This window comes from Lissotriton vulgaris, chromosome 2_1 (genome assembly GCF_964263255.1).
Source record: "Lissotriton vulgaris chromosome 2_1, aLisVul1.2, whole genome shotgun sequence".
NCBI lineage: Eukaryota > Metazoa > Chordata > Amphibia > Caudata > Salamandridae > Lissotriton > Lissotriton vulgaris.
Genome location: NC_141687.1, coordinates 793,173,286 through 793,196,391, shown reverse-complemented (window position 1 = coordinate 793,196,391; position 23,106 = coordinate 793,173,286). Strand labels below are relative to the sequence as shown.

Here is a 23,106-nt window from a genome sequence, read left to right as displayed (position 1 = left end):
AGAGGCAGAAGGGTCCCAAGAAAGGGCAGGAAAGGTCCCAAAAAATGGGGGAAACGAGTGGCACAGAGGCAGAAGGGTCCCAAGAAAGGGCAGGAAAGGTCCCAAAAAACAGGGGGAAACGAGTGGCACAGAAGGCAGAAAGGTCACAGAAATGCAGGGGCAGCTAGGCAACAGAAGGCAAAAACGGGCAGAGACATTGGGGCCGCGAGGCGAGCAGAAGGAGAAAGCGGGCAGAGAGACATGGGGGCAGCGAGGGGAGCAGAAGGGAAACCGGGCAGAGAGACACGGGGGCAGCGAGGGAGAGAACGAGCTCAGGCGGTGCTGTGCGGAGGGGGAGCGACCTATCTGGAAGGGTTAACTATAACTGGTGAATTTCAATTCTTTTGTTGAGTTTAAAATGTACCTATTTAACTGACATTTTCCCCTAATGTCACGTTAAACTTTAGCTTTAGTCTGGTATTGTTTTAAAGCAAAGTAAGATATTATAACCAAGCCTAACTATAACATAACTTTAGAGCTTTTTTTCCATATATAGATATAGATATAGATATAGATATAGATATAGATATAGATATAGATATAGATATATAGATATAGATATATATTGTGCTCCAAATTCTTCCCAGCTTGCAAAGAATCATCCACACTCCCGGGGCTGATTTCCAGAGGTTAGTTTATTTTTAAACAACAGACAGACGCGTTCGCGTTTCGGCACACAGCCTTTCTCGATGTCAGTAGCCACTAGACATCGGCATGTATTTATAACATTATCCCCGCAATAAAGGAAGGACTATAGCATACTGACATTAACCAGCGCCATCTATGAGTAGTATATATTGTCATGAATATGATCGATCTTATGCATGTTATTTGTTTTTACATACATTTTATATACTCCACTACCCAAGTACAATAGACTGCGTGAGACATAAGCAATTTATCATCCCACGATTTCAAACTTCTAATTTTTATGTTTCAAATTACTTAGTCTATATATATATATATATTTATATATATATATATATATATATATATATATATATATATATATATGGAACAATCCTCAGCAACCTCTCGCCCGGAGCCCGAATGTAGGAGACCGCTGCGCAGGAAGGAAGAAGGAGACCTCAGGTGCAGTGAGCAATTTTCATCTTTATTGTACCCTCGAGGAAGCGGCACACAGCATGACGTTTCGGCCTACACAGAGGCCTTGATATATATATATATATATATATATATATATATATATATATATATATATACAAAAAGTAACGGCGTTCCTCACGAGCACTCAGACAAAGGACCACACAGCAAACCACAGGATTACCAAGATGATAGATTTATTCCTCCATAAATCTCGTCGTGACGCGTTTCGCACTCCAGAGAGTGCTTGATCACACCCTGTGTGTGATCAAGCACTCTCTGGAGTGCGAAACGCGTCACGACGAGATTTATGGAGGAATAAATCTATCATCTTGGTAATCCTGTGGTTTGCTGTGTGGTCCTTTGTCTGAGTGCTCGTGAGGAACGCCGTTACTTTTTGGATATTGATTCCGGCTGCTCCGCCGGCTCGAGCCACACCCACGTAGGCGAAGGGTTGCAGTAGGAGCTTTGTTGTAGTGGATATATATATATATATATATATATATATATATATATATATATATATATATTTATTTATTACCTACTGGCGGTCGCCAGTAGGTAGTTATAGTTAGGACCTAGTTTCCATAGGAAATCCGCAACATTCTATTTGGAATACTTTGGTGACGTTGATGAATTCTCCAAGAAAATGGCCTGCTCCGCTCCTTCCATGAAAGTTTTGGGGTGATTTGTCAAGTGGGGGCCGAGAAAAAAGGGGGGTCCCAAAACGTGTTTTCCCCATGCAATTTTTCATAGGGTTCTTTAAGTGAGGCTACAGCCCGAACTGCTGAACGGAATTACACCAAATATGGCAAAAAGGTAGTTTGGTTCGCAGATTACGCTTTGTGTTAAATGGTGTAAATCCGTTCAGTAGTTCCTTAGAAAATCAAAGTAAAATCGTAGATATATCTATAGAATAAGTACCGTACGCGTACCGTCCAAGGACAGTACGCATACCATTACGAGCACAAGCTACATGCTAATTGGCTAAAAACTGTCTGTCAACACTCCAAACCAGGAAGTGTTGGCAGCCATCTTGTGCCTCGGTAGAACCGAGGCACAAGAAAACAGAAAAAGAAACGCGAAAAACACAAAAAGGGGGCAGTGATGTCATGAGTGATGTCACTGACCATGTCATGAGTGATGTAATATGTGATGTCATCAGCAGTGCAATCCAGGCGCGCAAGTTATAGTTAGCTGAACTAACTATAATGGGGAAATTTCAATGGTTTTGTATGGGTGAAATGTCCAGGTAACTATAACATGTGTGAAACCTATGGTTTGTTTTTTCAGTGAATATATATATATATATATATATATATATATATACACACACACCTTAAAACTGCAAAGTAAAGGCACTCCTAATATTACAAAAATTGCGATGTAAAGGTTCTCATGATGTACTTACCGTTATGTAATGACTCGGCTTGTAACAGCACGACTGGCATTCTTGCAAAAAACCTTTATTTTTCTTGCCTGATCATACATAATTTGGTTCGTTTTATGTTATTTCTAGAAACATGATGGCATGCTCATAGTTAATGATTCAGGAAATTAAAACATTTTTCATTGTATCTTCCATTAGCCTGATTTATAAACATTGTGTTGACTCAATTTAATTAAATGGCTCTATGTGGCTATTCGGGCACAGGCCTCCACCCCTCTCACTGATCTCAGAACTAAGTGGTCTGATGCTACTGAAGCTGGGTTAACTGATAAAGCATGGGCAAGTATCCTAGAGCACCCCAAGCAAGTATCCCTCAACGCCAAATTTAAATTCATACAATGCATGGTACTACACAGATCCTATTTAACCCCGAAGAGACTACATCACATATTCCTTGATGCCCAACACTACTGCCCACGGTACAGGTCTGAGGAGGCGGGCTTTCTACACATGCTATGGGCTTGCCCTCAGCTTTGAGATTACTGGGGAGGGGTCCGATCCGCAGTTTGGTAGAGCACACAATTGCAGATTGAGGATAACATCATGGAGTGTCTAACGGGCCTTCGCAAACGCTCAAGCTCTTTGAAGGTTCAATTGCGCTTCCTTGATCTTGCCCTCATATTGGCCATACAAGCTATCACCATGAGGTGGAAATCCCCTAGAGGTCCTAATTTACCTACTTGGCAGGGAGAGGTGGTACACTGGTGCGGTGCCGAAAGCATGGCAATTACACGTGAAGAGGCGTGCGGACTATGAATGCATACCATCTCCATGGAATGGGATCTCATGCTAGAAGGTTTCAAAACACTAGATCTTACCCCACATCCAAATACTCTTAACCCGCAGTGTAACCAGTAGTATGCGGTTCTAGATTCAGATGAAATGTCCAAATCACTTCATCGTCCACACGTCAATAGTAGGTCATACCAAGTGATGTATTTACAAGCACACAAAGTTGAATGGCACAAAGAAACCGACAGGTCAGGAGGGGGAGTAAAGGGTGAGGGGCGGGAATGTACTGTTTGTTAATGGGGTTGTTTGGTAGTATATTGCATATTATGCTAACCATTCTGTTATCACCGTGTATGTAATTATGTTGTCATTGATACACGAAATGGTTTAATTTGTACTCATTTATAAATAAGCAGATCTCTGAATGCATATTGATAACATTTGTGAACGATAAGAAAATAGAAAACTGCCACAATGTACTAGATATGACAACTCGCAATCGATGTTTGGTGCTTAATAAAGTTTGTTTAAAAAAAAAACATTGTGTAGACAGATGATGTGTTCGTGTACATTTCACGTTGCATCAGTTACTTCATGCACGGGAATCGGACGGCTGCAGAATCCGTCTCTGCTGGCCAGAGAAATTTCCAAAACATTCTGCGTCTCAAGCTACTTTTTGTAGCGAAAAATATGTTTCCAAGTTAGATTTAGTCTTCATAAAGTGCGCAAGCGCTCCTGTGGTTGGGATATTGACACAGTAACTCGAGACAAAACTTTAACATTCAGTCTTTGAGCAAACATGGCAATAGTTGGTAATCAGGGCACGTTCATCCTAAATATTGTGTCAAATCTGTTTCTTACGAATAGCTGTGTTGTGCATCTGCAATAGTTAAATTAAAGTGTTCAGTTACCCTTCTTTTAAACTAAATTAATTTGTGAGCAGTGTGCAAGAGAAACAGCCGTACAGTACTTGCAAAACAGAGTTTTCTTCAGTGCTTTTCTGCTGTATCCTGAAACCAGAGGCATAGTCGAAGAATTCCCAAGAGTTCATTTATTTATAAAGTTCCCCTTTTTCTGAAGTATTTGGTAACAGGAAGATGAGATCACAGTGGCCAAACAGCGGTTTTATTGTGCCTTCAAGACCATTTCACATGCCGGATTCTTTCCTTTTAGAGTGGATGTCTTATGAATATGAGATCATTTTTAGATGGAAAAATACGAGCGTGTTCATAATTAGTCAAAAGTAAGCCATTCTGTCGGTATCCGCACACTATGCAATTAGGCTAAAAGTCGCTCCACAGCGATCAATGCAGGGCACGTGATTGTCCGGCAGGCTCAGTCTCTTCATATAGAACTAAATCAGAGAATAGCAAATCAAGCATCCTTGTACAATCTGTACTTGAATATTATGTCAACAGCTTGGGTAGGAGTCAAGGGGGTTTACTTAGGCCAATGCGTTCCACAATTATTGAACTCCTCAGGTTTTCCCAAGGCCTTTATATAACCAAAGGGAGGCCAGTGGCGGTGTCACTGATAGCATGTGGAAAGAGAGACACTGAATGTGCAAGAATATCTAGACCCCACCCAAAGGGCCCTTTCCTGTTTTTTACGGAGTTTTCTATAGAACGAACTTGACCCGAAGGTATCGGGTATCAGAGCGCTTTACATAGCACCAGTTGCGTTACACATTCATTTTTTTTTTGTTAGTACTGGGGAGATTAAGTGATTTGCCCAGAATCACAGGATGTTCAGCGTTGTTGCCAAGACTCGAACCCAGTTCCCTAGATTCGAGGTCGACCGCCCTAGCCATTAGGCAAACTCCTCTTCCCTATGATCTGATGTCGTTGCCGAGACTCAAACCCAGTTCCCCAGATTCAGGTCGACCGCCCTAGTCATTAGGCCAACTCCTCTCCCCTATGATCCGAAAGCATTGCTTGGTAGCTTTATGCATGACCAGTAACTGATCAGATTGCATAGGACAAATCAGAGCGTGAGGAAGAAAAGCATCATAAATAACAGCCAATACTGCTGACCTATTGACGTTGAAACTGATGACGCTGGGATTCTCATACAGATTTTTCCTTAACCAATCCTTAGAATCCCTGGCCGACTGAATCTCTTTTGTCTGCAAAGAAGTGTAAAGGGAAGTTCTCTATTTTCATACTTATGACAATTTTCCAAAGACCAAATACATCCCAATCAAAAGGACCACTGACTACGAAGTAAAGTTAAAAGATTTATTACAAGGCCAAAAATAACTGAACATACAAGCACCTCAACAAGAGGTTCAAGAATTAAACTAGCACTAATACAAACATAATCCTACGCAATAGTCTCAATCTACTCAAAATGAAAAGCAGAGTAAGTTCAACAAGCATTAGGCATACTATGATTGTTCCCACTTGAAGTCTTGGCTGCATCTGCTCCAATGGAAAAGAAACGATTAGTCTGTCCCTACACTAACTCTAAGGTGACATCCCTACTTAACATACCTCCCAGGCAAGAGAAAAAGGTGTCAGCTGTGAAGGCTCCCTAAGAAGCGCATTCACTTTTTCCAGGTAAGTAGCCAAAGCTACTGCGCTCGTTCTAAGATGCTCCTTCCTTTCTTCTGCCTAGTTCACACTAAAACCCCTGGCTAACTGCATCTCCAGCAGGACTGCCTTAGACAGGACCCAGACCAACTCCAACTGCTACTACGACGGCCTCCCCTCCCTTGGGGCACTTTCCCTAATGCAAAATCCCAACACAGTAGACACGCCTCAGTCACACCCCCTCTGGGCAGGTGTCTGCTTCTGGAGTTTTCCACCACGATTCCATCCTTGTCCAAAAACCGTTGCTGTGTCCTTGGGTCCAAGGCACCTTCTCTGCCAAATGTTGCAGTTGTGCATACCAGTAGACTCCCTTCGTTCTCACTCCTACCAGCCTAACTCCCAAAACAATGGATTATTCTGCCTAACAAGCTATGTGGCCTTGCACCTGCAAAATAAATGCATGTGAAACAATCTTACACACGCCCTAAGTTACATTTCGAATTCAACTGTGGAAAGGAGCTTTTTTCCCAAGGAAACTATTTTTCAGACCTGTAATGTTAGCCAAACTAGGAAATACAGTTAAGCCTCTGCTGGCGATTTCATGTCTCGGGCCTTTACTTTTAAATGCATTTCTAATACAACAACATAAACATTACATTTAATCCATTGTAAAGCAGTATTTCATTAGATTTCTAAACATTATTCCTTCTCATGTTAGCATCACGCGTTTCTTTAATAGGCAACCTACATGTGCAGCTTTAATATGGCACATTCACAATCTAATGCAACATTTTAAACACAAAGCAATAATTTCAACGTTTCTTAAGGCATATTCTCTAATCTGGCACTACATTAGTCTCCACATGATATGAGCACACTTCTACACTTAGCAGTACTCTCGATTAGTTCTACATGTCTAAGAATCACACAGTCCTCTAAATATGCGGGTGCTGACTATGCGTGGTTATAGTACACCCCTACAATTTTCAAACAACATGGCGCTCTATCAGTCCTACTAAGCCTAAAGCGCCAGAACATATACCTGAAGGAAGAAAACCCAAGCGAGTCTGCAGACAAACATGACTGGCTACCCTCACAAACCCGTATACCCTTAAAACTGTGACGAGGAAAATAACACAGTTGGTAATCTAGGCAAACCACTTGCCCATATTTGTTATGCTGATTTATGCAGGAATTCAAAACACAAAATTTGTGCAAAAAGGCATACTTCGATTGGTGTACAGTCATTCATTCTAGTTAAACCCAAAACATGAACATGAGAACTTGAAATACTTTCATTTTGAAAAAATATATTTGAAAATAGATTTAGGGTGAGGTCTAAGCTTTAGGTTGGCTTAGGTTTAGCGTTGGTGCATTTCAGGATTTCATATTCCTGGTTGTAGTAGCAATTGTAATAGGCTTTCTGGGTACTTACATTTCTGTATTTTGTGTTCAGTTCAAATAGTCGATGGGTGACGCATAGGTAGTGTAACCTAGAACTGTTAAAAGATTTAAAAATCTTCCTTAGTCACTCCCATGCTAGAAGAGCGATGGAACATTCAATACATTGTCACGAGGTATGATCACACACAATCATCCATTCCCATCACTCTCCTTACATTTTCCTGCCATATAGTAATTTATAGGTGTTATTTGCCAATCGCATGCAGGCATTTTTCATTCCCTAAACATATGAAACACTTCATTGTTTCGCCAGTTGGTACTACACCAAGCATGTCCCTTTTCTTAGTTCTCTCAAAAAAATATCACCGTTTTCTCTATCCCTCAGTTGTCAGCATTACCTGTAAATGCTCATATGCTCCCTGTTGGACACGTCTCTGAGAATTTCTCGACCTGAGAAACGTGTTGTAGCCAATAAATCTCTAGCCTCACAATGTTGTTCATTCTCCCTCTTCATATGTGTTATAAATTGCATAGAGGATGTTTACTGTTAACTGTTTGAAATTGGTTTTAATCTGTTGAAAATATATTGGAGTGCTTGTTAATATCTTCACATGAGAGAAAATTATATTTATTAACTGATTCTGTAAATTACGTAGATTGTCCACCCTTCCTCAAAACACCTCTCTGTATATAGGCTATCCACAAGAACCAGAAGGGTTCATTTAAGGGCCTTTCAGGCTAATTTCCATTGTCAAAAACCATAGAGAAGTCAATTTTGCTTAAATACACTTTCGTATTGATAAAAAAAAACGTTTTCATGTCCAATGGACCAGGGTTCTGGCCATGTGTTGGTAGGAATGCTTCTTGAACTAAAATTGATATTGAACAGGCGTGTAAAACTGTCAGAAGGGTACAGGTCCAGGACTAACTGGGATTACTTTTTTACTGATTGTAGTTAAAGGGATCAATTTAGGCCCGGTATTTCATCCAGCACTTTCTCATTTCGGGTTTCACAGATGTGCGGCATATTGGGTTTGTTTGTTATGTTTGCTTCTGTTCTTCCATGAAAATCCTTTGCAGCTTAAGTCTTACTACTGAGGACACACGGGTATTTTTGTTTGAATGAAAGTTGCAACAGCAGGCAATATTTCTAAACACGAAAAAATGTGTCAGTCCTAACAATTTAAAAAAATAAATTGTTGTAAATAAAAGGAGCTAACTAACTCGCACACCAAACATTCTAGGCTGAGCAGCAAGAATACAACAGAAATTTTGACACTAGGTGGAAAATCTATTTCTTTCCTGCCCTTCTTACACTAGAGTCATGTCCACCAACTGCCATGCAAGATATCTTACCTGTGCCCTGGGCAGCACTTTTCCTGCACCCCACCCGAAACGGCCAGCAATGTCTTTGCATGCCAAGGTGCCACTTGTTCTCACCCTCGATCAGGCTGCACCACCACTGAACCCTCTCCGCAAACTAGTAGGCAGTCATGGTAAAGTGGGGCAAGAGTCCCTCAATGGGGAATCACGCTCGGCTGAGGTTAATTCAGCTGATGTTCTCTGGATGCCATCATGGCCAGGCACCCTCTCATTGCCTGTTTTTTAAGATGCCCACCATCTACAAAGGCTTATCCAGAGTTCACAGCTGGAGAGAGACCATGAGACCCACTGCTTCTAAGACTCTTCTGTAGATGGAAAAGTCAGGACTATGAACTCCTCGGTGTGGGGCTGTGCACGCAAGTCTGTAACTGCACATTGACCAATCACATACGCAAGGCTGAGCCGATAAGGGGCAGGCCTGTCACCGTTTAGAGTACGGACATCAGTTCCACATTTGGAGCAGAGGCCATGGCATAAGGTCAGTAGCTGCGACTGGTGTTGCTATCAAAGCCACAGCAGATGCAACTAGTGTATAGAGACTATTCCACAAAACACAAGGGACCAGATGATAAATGTGTCGCTTCAATTGAACTAGCCCATTTTTTTCTTTATCTAATGTCCTGTCCAACTCTGTGTGCAACAGAAAATAGCATCTTTCCATGCTCATTGTAAAGCCTTTCAATTTAAAAAGTGACTATCTAAAATCATCATAGCTACATTGGTATAGTTTAGAGTCAATGAGAAGTGTGTGTTTAGCATATGTTGTGATACCAGATGGTTCCATGTTGACCAACCACAACCTTACCAGTCCTGGACATGAATTGCTTGGGTTCATTGGAACCGAGACTACAGTTCCCAGAATGCTCTGATATTAGGTGTCCCAATGATATGGGGGTCATATAGTACTGTGCATGGGTTTTCTTTGGTGCGAAAAGAATGGCATTTTACGCTGGCTCTTTCATTTGCCAATGTAGGCGACTTCTAATTAAAATTATCTAAAGAATAAATATTGGCTTGTTTTCGTTTCTTAATTTTGTAATGAAGGAAACTATAATTATGCGGCAAAAGCACAACAGTATACCAAGTTGTAGCGTTTTCCTTTCGTGCAGGAAGGATGCTCACAGGTCTGTATGTGTTAAGCCCCAGTGGGTCACTGCAGCTGTGAAAAGAGTGCATATGAAACAGGATGGCTGCGGGTTGGCTCTGCGCATTAATCTTCCTGTTGACTGCTTTGACAGGAAGTGACAGAACAGAGCTGCATCTGTCCCAATCTTCTCTTCCAGTAGGGTTTAGATTTAGGGACTCCACTCTTTGTAAAAAGTTATGCTTGGCACTGAAACCTGCCGGATCTTAAACCTTCTCGAATTCTGTTTAATCAGAAGCAAATTCAAATTATTGGCAGCCTTCCGCTTTGTTCAATTCATATTTGCTTTTTTTTTGTAGACCTCTGCTGGTTTCCTTTCTCGTTTCGAAAGAATTTAGAATTAATTTATTATAAAGCACAATGTCTTGTAGGCAATCTTACAATATACCAGTGAATGAACGGGCTATAAAGATGCTACAAAGAGCAGAAATGAAGCCAACAACGAAAGTGTCAACAGTAGTGTACAGAGAAGGAACACACCTTAAACAAACAAAAAATACAGGGGCGTCTAAACAGCGCCACTATAATTGGTCGAACCTGCAGCACGGTGAGTTTTGCAGTGGCAGCTACACATTGGCAACCTCATTTTTTTCTGGGATCCTGGGCAGTAACATGATCTAAATGGTAAAGCCAATGCAGTGTTCCAAGTATTCATAAAGCAAAAGGAGAGGATGCCAATCGTAAGCCCCACTTGGAAATCTTCAGATTGCAAGAATGCAATACAAAAGTCGCATTAGAATTGCTAAAACATCCCTGTCTTAAATCCCAGATAAATCCTTTGAAAAACAAACTGATAGACCTCTTTTGAAGTCTGGCTTTACACCTTTGCAGTCTGCCAGAGTTCATTCAATCTCTAAAAAAGCTAGATACGTAAAGGAGGAGTGCATGGCTGTTCAGAGCTTTACGAAACCTGTGTGAAGGGGATTCTTATTTTTTGTTTTATTTATTTTTGCTGACAAGTTCCATTTTTGAGTATATCACCAGTGATAATGGTTTCTTTATCTACATTCCTGTGTGTGTGTGTGTGTTTGAATGTATATAGCGCACTTCTACCCTGAGGTCTCGTATCGCTGTATTCATACCACTGTGGAACCCTTCCTGGCTTTCCTTTGAAATGTCCACTCCTGGGCACCCCCAAAGTGAAGCCAGGCATCCAAGCGCTGCTGGGGCCGTTGTGGAGATTAAGCAAGCTATTGCCCAGAGTCACAGAGTGGGACCCATGATTAGACTAGGCACCGAGGCGGTAATTATCAGGTCCGGGGAGATTGAGTCCAAGAGCCGCCGAGGCGGGAATTGAATCCTGGTCCCAGTCCAGACCTCTGCATCAGGGTCTGCCACTCTAACCATTGAGCCACGCTTCTCCACTGTGGCATTTACAATTTCCTTGATGCAGTCTGGCATGCTGTATGTTGTCGCTAGATTCAAATATTGGGCACCACAGCATCCCCCTTAGCTTAACATTAAAGCAACAGGAGGTAGGTTCTGTACAGCGTGCACCAGTCCGGAGCCATCTCGCGTATTTCTCTTCTTCAGCCCTCCTCAATGAGATAGCAAATAGTCCCTTTGCTGTCTGGATCATGTAATGGTAGACAAGAGGCAGCATGGCTTAGCCTTTTGTTCTTGAATGTTCACATTTGTTTGTACTGAGATACATGCTCAGCCAGAGAGACTATAATTTAAACAGAAATGAATTAATGGAGCAAAAAATGTGTTTTTAGATATATATATATATATCCATATATCCAGGGGGTAGCCTAAGTCGTTGATGGTGGTAGGTCCAGAGATCCTTGTACATGGGGCGTCAAATAAATTCTGAAGGGAGGATCCACAAAGGAGTGAAGATGTGGCTTTAACAAGAAATGTTAGAAATACATTTTAAGACGAGAAGATGCCAAGACAGAGGTTCAAAACAGGAGCACGTCAGGGTGAGCAGATGTCCCGGATTAACCCTGACAGTCCCGGTTTTTCAAGGACCGTTGCGGCGTTCAGACAAAACATTAATGCATGTCCCGGTTTTGAGAGAGGATCAGGAAAGTGCCTTGTTAGAGAAAGTACAAGTGTTTTGGAGTTTCTCTCAAAAAAGTAAAATGTGTGAATAGCCACACATATATTTGAGCTTTCTGCTCACCTCACTAGGACAGCTTCAGTCGGGGCACCAGCACGTGGTTGTCTGTTACCTTTTAATGTGCCTTATCTCGCTGAGGCTCGAATTTGTTCTTGAATGACTACTACATGCTGCTTTGCCAAACAACAAAAACATATTATGAAGCAGGAACACCTCATCAAAGTATGCTGTGCAGATGGTCAATGTGCTTTTCATGAAGGCTTTTGTGCAGTTGCAGGCTGGTACGTTTATGGTTCATTTTGGCATTCACAAAGGGCCTATTTACTGAAATTGTACATAAACGGGCCCATAAATCACCCCACCCACTTTCTATTTTACACAAACCAAAAGGCTGGCACCCTTCAGAACGCTGAGACTGCATTTACCTTTAGTAGTGAAATAATCCAGCAGTTAAATAAGTCAGTCCTTTCGGCTTGGCTTTTTCATAGTGAAAACAATATTTCACATGCAAAACTCATAGAACATGTACCAAAAACATGGGTAGCTGCAGAGCAAGCTTCTCTCACATACAGAGAATACAAAAACACCCAAAGCGTGGGTAACCACATACCAAGCTTCTCTCACACAGAAAGAAACAAAACAATGATGCTTGGAATAGCCGCAGCCCCGGGTAATTTTTCATGGCTGTATTCCAGTCCATTATTTTGCCCACTGTGCCACTTCAGACAGAGGCCAGCCACATGCACATCATATGTGGACCTGCTCCATTTGGAAGGGTCCCCTTTTCACCACCCCGACAGGCAGGCCTGATCCCCATTAGACGGGAACCCGAACATCCACAGACTGATTTCAGCCACACACAGGGCCGGTACAAGGCTAGTTTCCAACCCATAGCACAGCAGCACAGCCAGTAGCTGTGCAAGGTTCCCTCACACAGGCTGTACATGTCGACCTGCAGATCGGTACACGCTGTCCTGACAAAGACGTGCAACTTGGGCAGCTCTGTAAGCTTCCCATACACACAGAACACATCCAGCAGAGGCAAACTTTTCTCACACAGAGAACATATGAAGCATGAGCAGCAAATGTTCAGTCTTCTCTTATACACACAATAGGTTTAACACAAGAGTCAGCCACCCAGACGTCTCTTACACACATGCTTGCTGCATACTTTGTTTTAAAACTTAAGAGCTGTAAGAAACAAAAGCTAGGTTAAATTCAGAAATGGCTTCCATGGAGAGTGGAGTAAAAGAGAATGGGATAAAAAGGCCTCAGCAAACCGGGATGGGCAACAGGGATGTGTCCCGCCTCCCATAGCAACGACGCTGGTCATTTGGAATTGCATGGGATGCTGATCTATTGAATATTTAATGTTTGAATGGAGCAGAGGTCTTTTCTGTGAGTAGTTGTGTCTTATTCCAGACTTAATATTGTCTTGCACTTGACACGTGAATTGAAAATGTTACTAGCCGGTTAGCTCATCCAGCTCATCCAGCTCTGGTGAGACATTAATGTTAGTGATGTATTAAAGTGGACAGCCGTTGTTTCAGTAGATTGAACAATAGGAACGTTGAGTTTACTACACACAAAGGGGCTCAGTTAACTAGTGTACAGTTGGAGGCCTGGCTGATTTGTCATGTTCAAAGTGGTTGTTCAATGGATTAATATGGCCTCAGTGGGTTGTCAGTTTGGAGCTAAAGCTGCTCGTCATTCATGTTGATCGGTGGCAGGCGCCGAGCTTGCGAAATGGCTCTTGTACTGAAGCCTTCGGGTATATTCCTCCTACAGTGCCGTCTGGAACTTCTGAAAAACAGTTTGCTACTGAAACTTATAAAGGAAAAATGTAAAAATTGATTACCTGCCGATACACCGTAAAACCTTTATGGACCGCTTCATTTCAAAACGAAGAGCACAGTACCTTGCTTTTCAGGAGGAAAAAATAGTTCACAGATTTTGACCAGTCACATAATGTTCGCTCTACTTAAATAAGCCCCAAAGAAGAATATTTATTAAATACTGCTTTCTTGTTTGCCAGCCTGATATTTTTAAGAGTGATATTCTCAAAATTGAGCCTACAAAATCATTGAAATAAGATTTTATTACAGGATTTCTCTACAATGCAGGAGACATTTAGACCTCAAATATTCTAAATGCCCCCTCATCACCACAGCCTGCTGTTGCTGAACTAGATACCAAGAACCTCAATTGAAGTTTAGAGGGAACTGAAGGTCTTCACATTTCTGAAGGAATCTCTATATCGGGGGTCCAATCCATTGACTGATTCTCCTTCACTTTAGTGATAATCTTGTGGAGGAAATTTAGCCAGGGGATTCTAGTATGTATTTAGAGTTTGCTCCAGAAATTGTAGCATATTCAACCCTGCTAAACCCACTGTGTTGCCCTTAGTATATATTTATGGTGCATTTTCTTTGAGAAAATCGCTTTTGCACCGCTATTCAATATTCAAATTATATTTGTGTAAACACCTGAAGACCATCTTGGGGCAAGAGATTGTTTAATTATTAACTTAAATAATGAATAATTCATACAGTTAATTTATTTAATCATATTTAGAAATTAAAATGGTTATAGGTATGAAAATATTTTCCCTTCAATAGTTTTATAATTTTGACTTACTATTGTTTTTAATAGCTTGACATGTACCCATTTTATTTCCAGAAACTATTAAACGATTGAATTTGATGTTGAACTTTTTAACTTGTTTATTTTTAAGCGCCTCCATCACATCTAACCTACTAGATTCTTCTAAACATAAGTTTTAAATGGATTTATTAGTTTACCTCCATGACCCCATAAATGGTCTTTCTCATTTTCAGTGTTTTTATATCTTGCACAGCTTTCTCCTTCTAAAACATCCACACATATATATGTTCCTCTTATAAAATTCATGATTGCGACATGCCAAATTTAGAAAATGTGCCCTTAAAGAAATATTTACGTTCTCCATAAGTACAACATATAAATGCACTATGAATCAATCCGATTAATATTTATTATAAAAACGTAAAAATTATTTGATCCACATGAGTTTATTCTAGTCCCTAACTTTAAACCTTTAGAATTTTGCTCCAATACGACTATGCATCCCACAAAAAATTGGTGACTACCATTGTCCCATACTTAGCATCCATATCCTTGTACTGAGCCTATCTATGTTAAAGGTTTTTGAAAAGGTGAAAGGTATCTTATTGGTTTATAACAACAAACATACATTTTCCGGTAGTTGTGTTTTATTTATTCATTCCAAAGTTGATTGGTGTGGTTATTAATACTGCATATGCAGCAAATTGAATGTGTTCAGTTCCTTGAAAAATGTGCTGGGAATTGCAGGTATGCTGGCATGCTCGTCTTTCACCTCCTTCGCAACAGAAGGGAATCTGAATAGGGGGTGGTAGGGAATTCGCCCCACAATTTTTTGCTATAGTTTTGATTCTGTATTTTTTAATTCTACGTCTGAAACATGTGCTGATGCACGTTCCTCTTTAACAGCATATGTCTTAGAGCTGGCTGTGGAAGCGGAAGAGGTCATGTGGTGACAACACTCTTCACACTGCCTTGGTTTTCTAAAATGCCAACAAAAAGGATAGACCAACAATAATTGTGCACACTTTTAATTTAATAAGAGTTGACTCAGAATAATGTTGTTTTACTTTTCTTTTCTTTTATTACTTGCAAAGCGCAATGAGTCCCACAGGCGTCTTGGGGCTAAAGAACAAATGTAAAATGGAGAACAGACCGCAATTGCCTTAAAACAATTATTCAAAATAAAATGTGTTCAGTTCCCTCCTTTGTTGTGTTTATACATTTTTTTAAAGTTACATCACAGACTGTAACTGATAAGCGGGGATCCACATTTTACCAGGGTTGGGCTCATCTCCTTTTGTTGTAAAATATTCAACTAAAAATTTAACATATATGTATTGCACACTAGAAATGTGACATTAGCAAGCTATGTGTGTGGATGTCTTACCATCAGTCCTTAACAAGATCAGGGCAAGCTTCAGGTGCAGATATTAATCTCCGACAATGGACGGAAGTAATATATTTGTTTCCTGACAATTCGTACTTGTGCCTGAGAGTATTTTGTTAATGCATTTCGACCCTGCTGATTACTTGATGCTGAGGTCTTCTTCAGGCTGTGTGCCCTCAACCATAAGGGTGTGGAACAAGTGCAATTATATGTAAACCGCATATTAATTTGATTGGCTGGAATCCAATCAACTTGTAAGCACTCACAAGAAAATTGTTCTACTTACCAAACTTTTTTGAGTTATTGTGGCATATTATCATAAATCCTGATTTTAATTAATTTAATTTCAAAATATGTGTAGAAAATGATCTTCATTTAGTCCTTTACAGTCACACAAAATATGGAGTATGGTAATCAACATAGATTACTGTAATCGTCAAAGCCATCTGTCTACGATTTACCACTACCCTTTCTAGGCAATGCTTTGGGACATTCTGCCTGCCTGCTTCACTTCTTCAAAGGTAAATGCAGAGAGCATGCCCTTATTAATCTTAATGTGACTGCTCGGATCTTTTTCAAGATCCTCCTCTTACAGATGCGCCAGTACCATGGAGTGACTGATCTTTGATTTCAAGTAAGGTAATTTGCAGCAGAGATAAATGCGATCTACTCCGTCATACTGAACCCACCAGTGCAGTTGGAGAATCCTTTGTAGGAGATTAGGACATTATTGGACACGGAGGGGGACAAAACCTTTGCACTCCCTGCCAAGGTGCACAGTTTCTTAAAGATCTTGTAATACTTAATGATGCTTCATTACAAGGTGCGTGCACAAGGCTGTATATATAAAGGGGTTCTTCAAAGCAAGTTTGATATAGATGGGCCTCTTACATTATTTTATGAAAACTAAGTGTTGTCATTGACAAAGCATTAGCTCTTGTTGCAGCATGTGGTGTTGCGCTCTAGTGTTTGAGCGCCGACACCAGTGCATGCTTGGTATTACGCGGGCGGCCATTTTAGAGGCCGAATGCTGGTGCCCACGAATGGTTGTCTTCCCGGGGCTCGGGACAATAAAGTTTAAAAAGTGAATGTTCACAGCGGCTCAGCAATTTATTCATATGTCGCGACCTCTATACAGCATTGATTGTTTCTCTGCTGAAAGCAAAGCATGCATTAACTGCAACTATTACATTTGTTTTGATATGTTCAGTGTGCCCCTGTGTCCTGGAGTGACAACTGTGTGTAGCATCACCACAAGATAAACCACATGTTGGCTCCAACCAATTGTTTGATTTTGTTTGTCCTCAATAAAACGTAACTCACAATGTGCTTTAGGTGGAAGCTACACAGTATTCATGTCAACATAAAGGTTAAATCAATTTGTTTTGCCATCATTTACTCAACCACCAAGACAATTGACTAGTTCTTAATTTCTGATGACATAACAGTATGAATTGACCACGGGTTCCTACTGTGAGAATATTGTGTACCTCAACGAAAATTTGTGATGCCTTGAGATATGCGACAGCACTTGCGGCATTGATATTATTTATTGAGTAGTCTGTCCCCCTATTTCTGCTCTAAATATATCTCACGGTTCTTCGAAAATAACTTGAGTAGAAAACGGAATTAGCTCCTTCGGACAAGTAATTGTAGAATTAGTCCAATGGCACATAGAATATACAGTATTGACTGTTGCCTTAATGGGTCCTGTATTAGGAACTTAATGCATGAGTAATGAAATCATCCTCTGCAGGCCCGTAGCGCTGCTGTCATACATCTGCAACCCCAGTGCAACCGTGCTCCAGATGTTTCATGTTGACAATTCCTTGGGAAAGGCGTAACATCCAGGAAATATAAAAAAATCGAGTTGCCGAATAGCAAAATTCGCCAGAAACACTGCCTTGCTTTTTTGAAGACATCCCCTAGACCCTCAAACTTAATCCATTATGCCTTTTGCTGCAATCACTCATTAATGTCCTCGTGCTGTAGGCTCACAACCTTCTTTCATCATCTCCCCGAACTAGCCAACACAACAGTTTTTTCACACATAAATCACCAGAGTCGCTCGTGACTGGTCAGTGAGAGTCAGCTTGACTGATATTGTGAGGGGAGGATTAGTGTACTCATCCAGAAATCAAAACTGAGAATTACAAATGTCGAGGCACCCATAAAACGGAAAGCAAACACAAGATACTCAACAGGAAAGGTGATGCTGACAGAATCCAGCCGCAGGACAACTGTCAAGGTGGTTCAGAGGCAACTAGAAAAGAACAAAAGCTCACGGGTGTTTGATTGGCAGGGTTATAGCAAGGTTGTTGGACAGTAGGACCTGTTTTGTCCATGGCCGGTGACTTAACATTCACTATTGTCTTGAATTCCACAAAGCCGGATACGCAGATGAAAGACAGAGACAAGACTCTGGGTTGAAGCTTCTGACCAAAAATGAAGGCAGTGACCTGCGCATATGCCATGTGCTTTCTTTTCCCTTCCCGTTGAGCAGTGTTGGGTGTTTGAGTTTGTTGTTTTTCATGGATTTCAAATTTATATGTATTTACAAAGCCCTCTTCCTATCTTTGGAAGATTTTAAAGGTAACCAAATGTCGTATGTCCCCCCCCCGCCCTCCTCCGAAAGCCATGATCTTTGCGATGCACTAAAAACTTTAACTAAATAAAAAGGGCATCATTGTATTGCATTGCGTTTTCCTAGATCTAGTCTGATGGGCCCTAGAAAATGGTTCAAAACTGTTTATCCAAGGCCTTGGTGCTTCAGACTTTGATTACCCCAGACACATTGGAGTTTGGTGGGCGGGCGGGGGGAGGGGGGGGCACAGCATGCTCCTTAAAGACCCATGGCATATGGTCCCATGAAGATATGCCTTCACATCAGCATCTTGGAGCTGAAGGCAGCCTCTCTTTCTTTGAAAATATTCAGCTATTTCTGGTAGCTTTTTGCAGTGCCACTGCCATAATTGACTCAAACCAGCACCAAGGCACAAAATCCACCTAATATTGCTGAACTATACCACATTTTAAATTGCCATCCATCTGGCAAGAGCCAGGAATGTCGATCAAGACAGGCAAAGCCACTTGATCATATACCATTCAATGAGAGCAAAAACCATGACTGCAACTTGGGGTATGTCACATTTACAACATTTTATTTTGTGTAATAATGCACGTAATTGTCTGGAAAATTGGGCAACATTACACGAAATGCAGTTGGATTTGGGGCAATTGCACAAGGGCATACTTCTCATACAAAAATACAAAAGCAATGGGAGATACTGACATGGGAATGGTTTGAGCATAAATGTCTGGTTTGATTTAATATAATTTTCCACTCGAACTAGTCTCCACTGTGCAGAAATTATGTGACCGTTTACTGTACGCAATGTTATACATTTCACACAATAGAATGTCTCACATTATGCTAGATTTTGCCTGGGTAGTGGAAATTTTGCATAGGCCTAATTAATCTTCACCTGTTGTTTCATAATTTAACCCAATACTCCCCCAAAAAAGCAGGCATCTTTCATGGGCAGAGGTAAAGGCTTGCTAGATTGTTATGATGTTTGTATAGGTCTCTCCTTCCATAGTAGCCTCATTCCATTCTTTTTCAGCAGGATTTCAACGATGGTCCCTCTTCTCTCCCCAGCCATGTGACTGACCACCTGTTCTGGGTGGGGGACAGGCTCCTGTAGCCTCATAAGTTGGACCCCACTGCCAAAAGAAATGTTATGTTACTCTAAATGTTATGCTACTTAAACTCCCCCGCACCCACCCATTTGCACAATCCCCTCGCCCCTCAAATTACTGAACATAAGGCTTGGCTTCTAATGTCGACTCGAAGCCATGTGCTCTGTCAGTTGATAGCATTTCAGCAATAACATTCACCAAAATGAGCTTCTCTGGGTCACAATACAAAACCAAGTTCAGTTCTCTCATCTGACAATACAGATGAGGTTTTAATGCTTGCTTGTGACTGGTTTATGATGTTTCTGTTTAATCATTATCTTACTGAACTAGGTATCTAGTAATAAAAAAACAGTGGACCCTTAAGGTGAACCTCTACCACCTTGGAGAAAAATATTTTAACCATCAAAAGATTGGTTCTATTTCTAAACAAGACAGTTTTATTCAACTTTTTACGACAATAGAAAGCATAATGATGATAATGCTTTGTAAATACTTAGATACCTGCTGGACCATCAAATGTATATTAATTTGTAAGCCTTGTAAGACCTCTTTCATCACTATGTCACGTGTAACATAGTTATATCAACTTCATCCAGGTCTCTATCCACGAATGGCCATTAGCTTCAACCCACCAGTGTTTTTTTTTTATTGTCATAGAATGTTGAGTGTAGTTTTGAGTTGCAAAAGTCCGTGTAAGAGATAAGTGTTTACAAGTGAGTATATATTTCTATAAATGTGCTAACACATAAGGGATTTACCATGGTTCTGCTTTAGTGGTTACTTGGCTGGTGTTGGGTCAAAATTCAGATATTCAGCTTTTGTTGAATAATTTGTGCTCAAATAGTTAAATGACCGTTATGTATTCAGATATGTCGCTTTATATTTAAAAAATATTGATATCGGGTTGGAATCATTTTTTTTTCAAAACCTATTTTATTGGTTTTATAGACCTCAATACGGTATGAGTGTATGATAAAGGAGATATGGCTAAACATAATTGTAAGCATACAGTAGTAGCATTCCACAACATATCCAATATCAAGCATGATATACATTTGAACATAAGCAACAATAAAAACCGCATCGTACCAAGCCATAGCCTGCGCCTAAGTCTGTGCCCTAGTCTCAAGTAGCAATGTGCCCCCCAAGCCGGGTGTGTGGTCGCCTGGATTAGTAGCCATATCAGTTGTGTGTACCTGCATCATGCATCAATAAGGGGTCCCCCATGGTATTTGCCTCAAAGGGTATGTGTCTGTACGCGGCCCACAATTTCCAGATTTTGGTATGTTTATTGGGATAACCTCTGGCCATAAATTATCATGTTGGATTTTAATCATGGTTTCAATGTTTTGAGAACATAAATCAAATTATGCTGGTGAAAATGATATAAGCAAAAATAATATATCAAAATAATATATCAAGAAATATAAATGACTTGTATGTGGTTAGTACGTTTGTTGGTTTTCTCACAAAGACTAAAATATCCTCTCAGGTATACCCCTTGTTTGCATTGCAAGTCACACCTACTTAGGAGCTTGGTTGTTAAGTACAGTGAATTTCCTTCTTATGAAATATAAAACAAACACAGTATCTCAGAATTTGTTTTCCCTTTTCAGATTTTAAAGGCAAAGTAGAAGGAGGCCTATTTGAAGACCATGCCTGTTCCACCTCCCCCACCGCCACCTCCTCCACCACCAACATTTTCACAGGTAAAATTGTATGGTTTTTTTTGTTTAAGCAAGTATTCTCATTCAATATATTTGGCTTGTTACAAATGAACATAAATATTGGTTCATTCTTTTGAAACTCATCCCATCATTCTTTTCAGTTTTATGAAGGTATTTGTCATATTTGTTTGTACACTAGTTTCACTGATGTACTGCTTGGATTGCTTTTATAGTTCCATGATAATTGCCAGGAGGGACATAGACATATTTAAAAGAACATTTTAGGAAGATTTGTATGATCCAAGGGATCCCTCCCAGACTCTCTCCAATTGCATGATTTTACTGGATTTTACAAATCTTTTAGCTGACTGCACGGAAAAGGATAGCATCACTCCTGATAATTCACCAGGATCAAAGAAAATTAATTAACTAGATTAAACATTGGAGAGATTGCCCCATTAGGTTTTATTTTAATCTGTTTAGTTGCTTCTAAACAGGCTTTAGCTGGTTATTGTTTTTGGTGTCTGCAGGTGAACTCTATTTAATGTTACTCAAGTACTGCATCGATTCTAGTACCGGCTCACCTCTCTAGATCCATTCATAGTTTTTTTTGCGCGAAAATATCTGAATGATTTATGTGCACTACGACAAGAAGATCTCTGTTGTTATCATCAGTTTTTATATATATCATCAGTTTTTATATATCCGTACTTAAAATGCCCTACCGTTTAGACAAAAAACATAAGAATGCTAGCAAATATAAACTGTACTCTCTGGAATTATAACAATAAACTAGATGGAAGGTCCGTCAAATTAAACAGATCACATCCAAAGGAGGTTTATAGACTATCTCTATTTAACACGGTTATGCTGGCATGCCCACATAAATAAAGTTATGTAGAGTTTGGCGGTTGTATGACATCTGCCACAAACTGGCAGGTGTTCTATCAGCTCTATTTAGTCTATTTACACTGTATAGGGCAGGCTTCTCCAACGAGTAGCTTGTGAGCTAATTGGTAGCACTCCAGCTACCACCAGTAGTTCTCCTGTGTTCGTCCCAGTTCCTAAATTGGAACGTTTTGCTTGGTTAAATTAACATATGTATGCCAAAGTGTATATTAAAAGTGTGTATTTACAGAGCTCGTATAGTGATGTTTGGAGAAAAAATGACCGAAATTTCAAAATATATTTAAAGTCTATTTTTGAGTGATAAATCATGTGGGGAGACCTATTGCTTATATGATTGCTTTCGTGTCAAGGCATTCCAAATTGACAAAGCCTCTTATACATTGTTACTGGCAACCCTCTTGATGCACTGAGGTGATCACTGCTGGTAATCTTGCATATGATGGCCACTAATGTAAACAGCCTGATGTAGTCCCTATTACGGTACTAATAATATGAATAGCTCTCAGTGATTTATGTTGATAAGTAGCTCTTATTACCTAAAAGGTTGGAGACCCCTGCTACATAGCATTGATGATTCACCAAAAAGCCTGGAGTAGCAGGAGTGATGTCACACAGCCGTTGACCGAATGGCATCCCAGCAAGTGAGAATCATAGTGCCCGATGTCTTTCCAGAACAAGGGGGAGAGTTGACATTGAAAAATGCCGATAGTAGGTCCTGCTACATTGTATTTCATCTCAGAAATACAGTTAGCCCCCTGACTAATCTTTCTCTAGAGCACAATGTCTTCTGCTAAATGTAATTTTTTCTTTTAAATTTTTTTCTGTAAAATGTTATCACAGATGCATTCCAAAATAGCCACCTGTGCCCCTGTATGTGAACTTAAAGGTGGACACTTGTGTGGTTTCTGTAAAACTGAATTACAAAACCATTTGAAAATCTACACCTGTCCGTACACGTGTGCATGATTCATCAGCCATTTATTAATTG

At 40.4% G+C, this 23,106-nt stretch overlaps 1 protein-coding gene across 3 annotated transcripts in view; it reads left to right on the top strand.

Annotated features, from left to right (window-relative positions):
- WIPF1 (WAS/WASL interacting protein family member 1) overlaps nt 1-23,106 on the top strand; it is a 504,830-nt gene that overhangs the window by 285,324 nt on the left and 196,400 nt on the right. For all 3 annotated transcript variants that reach the window (XM_086956166.1, XM_086956167.1, XM_086956168.1), the window contains one exon: nt 21,159-21,251. In XM_086956166.1, coding sequence (XP_086812292.1) covers nt 21,198-21,251 — 54 coding nt within the window. In that variant the 5' untranslated portion in view covers nt 21,159-21,197. The remainder of the gene's footprint in view (nt 1-21,158; nt 21,252-23,106) is intronic.